Source organism: Salvelinus fontinalis, chromosome 2, assembly GCF_029448725.1.
Source record: "Salvelinus fontinalis isolate EN_2023a chromosome 2, ASM2944872v1, whole genome shotgun sequence".
Taxonomy (NCBI): Eukaryota; Metazoa; Chordata; class Actinopteri; order Salmoniformes; family Salmonidae; genus Salvelinus; species Salvelinus fontinalis.
This window is the reverse complement of record NC_074666.1, coordinates 39,736,464-39,742,463: the sequence shown is the minus strand read 5'-3', so window position 1 is coordinate 39,742,463 and position 6,000 is coordinate 39,736,464. Positions and strand designations below refer to the sequence as shown.

General features: G+C 41.1%; 1 protein-coding gene across 1 annotated transcript in view; it reads left to right on the top strand.

The window, feature by feature from the left end:
- The first annotated feature begins 562 nt into the window (after positions 1–562).
- The window catches only part of LOC129818553 (cell surface glycoprotein MUC18-like), a 76,441-nt gene continuing 71,003 nt past the window's right edge, over positions 563–6,000 (top strand). Inside the window, exon 1 of the mRNA XM_055874589.1 lies at positions 563–832. Coding sequence (XP_055730564.1) covers positions 769–832 — 64 coding nt within the window. The 5' untranslated portion in view covers positions 563–768. The remainder of the gene's footprint in view (positions 833–6,000) is intronic.

The window sequence follows — 6,000 nt, the reverse complement described above, 5'->3', positions numbered from 1 at the left end:
GAGTGGGAGCCTTACTCTGGAGCCCCTTCTGCTGCAGCTGTTAGCTGAGGTGACAGTCCAGTGATGAAAAAAACAGAGGTTGTTAACGACCTGCAAGCTGATCTGCCTCAGAGAAGCCCCTTTACTAGGGTGGAGAGTTGGGGTCACTACTATGTTGGACAGAAATACATTGGTGGACAATGTATTTCTTCCAATATTTTTCAAATGTACAGTATTTCTCCCTATAGAGAGAACAAAGGATTATTTTAATGGAATAGAATGTGAATTGATTGTTCCAATCATTTTATGTCCTTGCATTACATGATTGGATTATTATTCATGAGGTATATCATCATAGAAATGGTTTAGGGTTAATGTGCACAATAAATCACATTTTCTCATTTATCAAAGCACCTAGTTCCTTATACACCCCAATGTAAATATAGCCAAATTAGAGAATACCATTTTGGCCAAGAGGTGTTATTTCAGGCAATGATGGTAGGCTTAGCTGTATAGATACATTTTTCTCGCAAGAAAAACAATCGTGTTACCGTTACCCACTAAATAGAGGAAGAGGAAGGGGGGGGGGGGGTGGAATTTGGAAATCAAAGTACAAAGTACTACAGACAGTACAATAGACGACAAACCTTTTTTCTGCAGCTCGACTCCCTCCCTCCCTTTTCTTCACAGCCGTCCAGACTTGACTCGCTCTTTCTTTGTGCGCGCGGACCAAGTTGACTAATAACTACATTTCATTTGGAAAGGACTGGATAAGACGGGAGAAACAGCATGGCTTTCCCAAAGAACTCGTTCATATTGGTGTTTCTCCTTGTTTGTTCCCTCAGCTGGAATGGTAAGTAAGACAAATAACGTATGTTTTCTTTGTTTTAGATTTTGGGAAACTTTTCTCGCGGATTTAACGAATGTTTACAAGGGGTACAGTTTGAATGGGATGCACTTCGACTCAGTGAGGGATGCTGTAGCAGCCTAACCTTGGCTTTCGATATTTGGCTGTTTTTAATGTAAATTGAATTTATTTCGTTGCAATCACATTAAAACCTAGTAGCATATATTTGACTCTTCTGCGAAGCTGTGGACAGTTATTTAGTAATAATAGGCTACACACTTTGAGTTAAGATGTTGAATTGTTGCTTATTTTAGGAGCAAGTGCAACTGTACAAAATGCAAACGTTGAAATGTGAACCGTTGGAGCCGCATGTTTTTGGGAAATGAAAAAGCGTCCCTTTTCCCAAACTAGAAAAAACTTGACGTAGCCTACGTGTAGCCAGAGTTAACTGAACATTTCCTTTCCGTGTCATTTTGTTTTAGTGAATTTAATTGGCCTATTCATTAGTTATACGGTTTTAATTACCGTTGCTAAATTGGCACCATGGCCAGTGTGACAATGAAACACGTTGTCAATCATCATGCATCGTGTTAAATGTGGAATTCTGGGTATTAAACCTTGTTGTGTTTTTGCATTATGAACATATTTTTCCTCACCAATATTATCATATGATATTTGCTGGTTTTAAATGTCAGACAGCCCTTTCCAACGATCAAGAGGTATAAATGGTTTAATTAGGAGTTGTTTTTCCAGAGCTATCAATGACATATCTGTGTTTTTCATCTCTTGGACAACCACGCGCCTTAAAAAATGTATATAAGCTGTGTTGTGTGTACTTTGCCTGCTTTGATAAAAATCATAAGGAATTACAGGACAGTGAGTTTGTATTTGTGCATGCAAGTGTATGTATGTGTGCATGCACGCTCTAAGCGAAGATGGGTTGGGTTTGAGTGTTGCTTTTACTAAGTGCATCTCACCTTAACAGTGTGTGTGAGTGTTCTTTTCATGGTCTGACCCTGCTGGTCACCAGGCCCCCACAACCCACCAGGCCCCCACAACCTTTCCTCCCCATCCACTAAATCCTCATGGTGTACAGATGCAAAATGGATATCCTGGTGTGCTGCTGCTAAATGCATATAGGGGAAACACTTCCGCTGACACTCACCTGTTCATTAATCTACCTGAGTATGGTGTGGCCCTCCCTCTCCTCCCCCCTCTCATGCTTCTACATCTGCATTGCTTACTGTTGGGGGTTTTAGACTTGGTTTCTGTATCGCACTTTGTGACATCGGCTGATGTAAAAAGGGCTTTATAAATACATTTGATTGATTCTCCCCCTCTCCCTCCACCACTTCACAACAGGACAACACTCACTCTGCTCTGGCCTTATCCCTAATTTAGCCTCCGAACCCAGTTTTGTCCTCTTTTAACCTTGTCTTAATTGGGTCACCTCCACTTAATCCTCCTTGCCCCCCTGGAAGATGAGGTAAAGCTGTTTGTTTTTGGATTATTGACAAGATAGAAACCCTTGGCCCCTCTGGAGAACCTAAACAGGGCCCGTTGTGAGTAGGATTCTCATCCTCATTGAGGCATTTTTAATCTAACTACACTGTCCAATTTACAGTAGCTATTACAGTGAAAGAATACCATGCTATTGTTTGAGGAGAGTGCACAGGTATGAACTTGAAAATGTATCAACAAACCAATTAGGCACATTTGGGCAGACTTGATACAACACTTTGAACAGAAATGCAATGGCTCATTGGATCAGTCTAGAACTTTGCACATACACTGGTGCCATCTAGTGGCCGAAATCGAAATTGCGCCTAAGCTGGAATAATACATTTTGACCTTTCTTTTGCATTTCAAAGATGATGAAAAAAAATTATAATACTTTTTTCTTTGTATTATCTTTTACCAGATCTAATGTGTCATATTCTCCTACATTAATTTCACATTTCTACAAACTTCAAAGTGTTTCCTTTCAAGTGTTATCAAGAATGTGCATATCCTTGTTTCAGGTCCTGAGCTACAGGCAGTTAGATTTGGGTATGTAATTTTAGGCGAAAATTGAAATAAAGGGTTCGCTCCTTAATCAAGGTACTTGTATTACAAATTCTTAATAGAATATAACTGCATTTCAAAACAAGGAATTCAACAAAATTGTCCTACTGTGTGAATATTGAAAAATACAGGTAAAACAGAATTGATATTGAACATGCATGCCTAGTCTGTGCCTGCCTTTTACTGTAACTCAAAACATGAGGTAATTTCAGGACTAACAGTAACTGACACATAATCTATAATCAGGCTCCTAAGGTTGGAGATTCTTTAATGAAGTTTTGGAGAACCAAATCATCAAAACAAAAAACAAGAAAGTAGTGCTCACTGAGCAGAGAAAACAGGCCTGGCTTTCTTTGAATGACACATAACCTGCTGTTATTTGTATGGTTGCATTTTGGGTTGCATTTCTCTCCATATTTCATGATGCATTGTCCAGTAATAATAATTCAGATGAAGGAAATAATGAACTTCAAATTAAGCCATCATTGGAATATGGATGTACATTACTGGCCCCCATCATAGGAGCTTCAGTAGACCTATGCCCACTCATTAAGGAGCCTGCTTCCTGCTTGATGGAGCAGCCCCTGACCTCTACTGATGGAAGCACAATGGGATGCTGTTCCCCCTCAGAGACCATTCTTTGCACACTGCTAGGTTCGTCCACAATGGAGCCCTGCTTCTCCTTACAGCTTAAAACCTCAGAATTATTACAGTCCTTTAAGTATGTACTCGGGACTGAACTCAGATGACCCAAAAAATGAAATTAAAGAAGGCATCTTAAAGGACACTTTTAAAACAACAGAAGGAAATTCAATGGACCTTTTTAAAGGATCTTTGGTGGAGGAATATGTTCTCTTCACATCTTCAATGATCTCCCTCTTCTAGAAAGAGGGGGGAGGGAGCGAGAGAGTTTTTCGAGACGGAATAAAACTTTTCTTCATTTTGACAGTCATTCTTTTAGTGAGGAAAGGAGCCCTCAGCCCTCCCTAAAATCCATTTGAACAGCTCCCCAGATTACACACTATTCATCATGAATGTAAACATTCATGGCATAGTAATACACATCTGCTAGTGGTTCTCTGACATACATCTAGATAAGATATAATGTCATTAACCAGAGCCCCTGGCTGAGATATCGACGTGTCACTTGCTGATGGGGGAACTCAGCATGCTCATTAGAGCATAATGCAAGTGAATGTTAATCGTCACTTCAGTCACCATATGATATAATGTCATAGACATCCAACAGGGGGCAGCAACAGGGTAATTCATTCTGGATGGTCTAAATCAGTGGTCACCAACTGGTCATGCCAACTGGCATTCCTAGTCGATCACCAAACATTTCTGTAGAAAAGCCAACGATGAAGGGTTGCGCAACTTTTTTTGTGTTGCGCTGTTGGCGGTGGGTACACTTCATTCAGAAGCCCTGTGCACCGTGTAGGCAAAGTGTTCCCATTTTAAACAATTTAATTTGTCTGAAAAGACAAACTCCGCCTTCCCAGTGGACCGGGAGATCTGTGGCTAAATTGAGTGTGCCTGCTGCACTGGCCAATCGGATAGTTCAAATTACCATGCCTACCTGCAGCTTCCACAGCTTTCACGACCCCGACCACAGCAAAGTTTGATACTAGCCTACGTGAGATTTAATAACTTTTAAATCCATGACCAGTGAGAGACTATCAAAGAATACAGCAAAGACGTGCAGTTTTTAGGAGTGAGTTCATGTCGTAAGTTTTATTCAGCACTGTTATAAAACATAAAACTTGCTTTTCTCTACTTCCACTTGCGCTGCAGCTGCAATGAATGGGTAGCCAAGTGTATCGATAGCCCTGTGTTTTTATTATAATTAGCAGCTCGCATTGTCATGTCTATTTTAATATCGATATTTCATTTTCTCTGGTCATAGGAACAACATGATTTTGTGCCTGAGACAGATGTGACCATCAGGTCAGTCTCACCGGAGGAAAGGAACGAGAGAGTAGACAGGGACCATGAGAGGCGGACCGTCTGCTGCTCTCTCCCTCCCTTTGCTGAGACTAATGCCGTGTTCAAGACAACTGGAAACTCGGAAATCTCCGACTTCAGTGCGTTCAAGACAACTGTGAACTAAAAAAAAAAAAGATCCGAATGGGGAAAATAGTTTTGAACGGTCATCCAACTCAGAAACTTCGGCATCTTTCTAGAGCTCCGACTTTCCGACTTGAAGTTCACTGACGTCATGATTTGACCTCGTTTTTTCAGAGTTCCCAGTTGTCTTGAAAGCACCATGACCATCAGATGCAGGTAGCATCAGTCCAGTAAATTAATGAGCAAATGATTTGCTCCTACTGCACAAACCTCATTCCTACAGCATTTTTTTGTTTGCTTAATGTTACATTTTTTTATTCATGTTTAAATAACACATCTGAGTGGTAGATCTCGGCTTGCTTTTTGACTGCGAAAGTAATCTTGACTCAGAAAAGGTTTGTGACCACTGGTCTAAATAGATAAACATGCTTAACCCTTAATTTTTATTTATTTATTTTTTATTTTACCAGGTAAGTTGACTGAGAACACGTTCTCATTTGCAGCAACGACCTGGGGAATAGTTACAGGGGAGAGGAGGGGGATGAATGAGCCAATTGTAAACTTGTAAACTGGGGATTATTAGGTGACCATGATGGTTTGAGGGCCAGATTGGGAATTTAGCCAGGACACCGGGGTTAACACCCCTACTCTTACGATAAGTGCCATGGGATCTTTAATGACCTCAGAGAGTCAGGACACCCGTTTAACGTCCCATCCGAAAGACGGCACCCTACACAGGGCAGTGTCCCCAATCACTGCCCTGGGGCATTGGGATATTTTTTTTTTTTAGACCAGAGGAAAGAGTGCCTCCTACTGGCCCTCCAACACCACTTCCAGCAGCATCTGGTCTCCCATCCAGGGACTGACCAGGACCAACCCTGCTTAGCTTCAGAAGCAAGCCAGCAGTGGTATGCAGGGTGGTAATGATGGCGCCAACATATTTTTTTGTGTGTTATTTCTTACATTATTTGCCCAGAACGTTTTCTGTGTTATTACATACAGCCGGAAATAACTTTTGGATGTCAGCGCATTGGTAACTCACC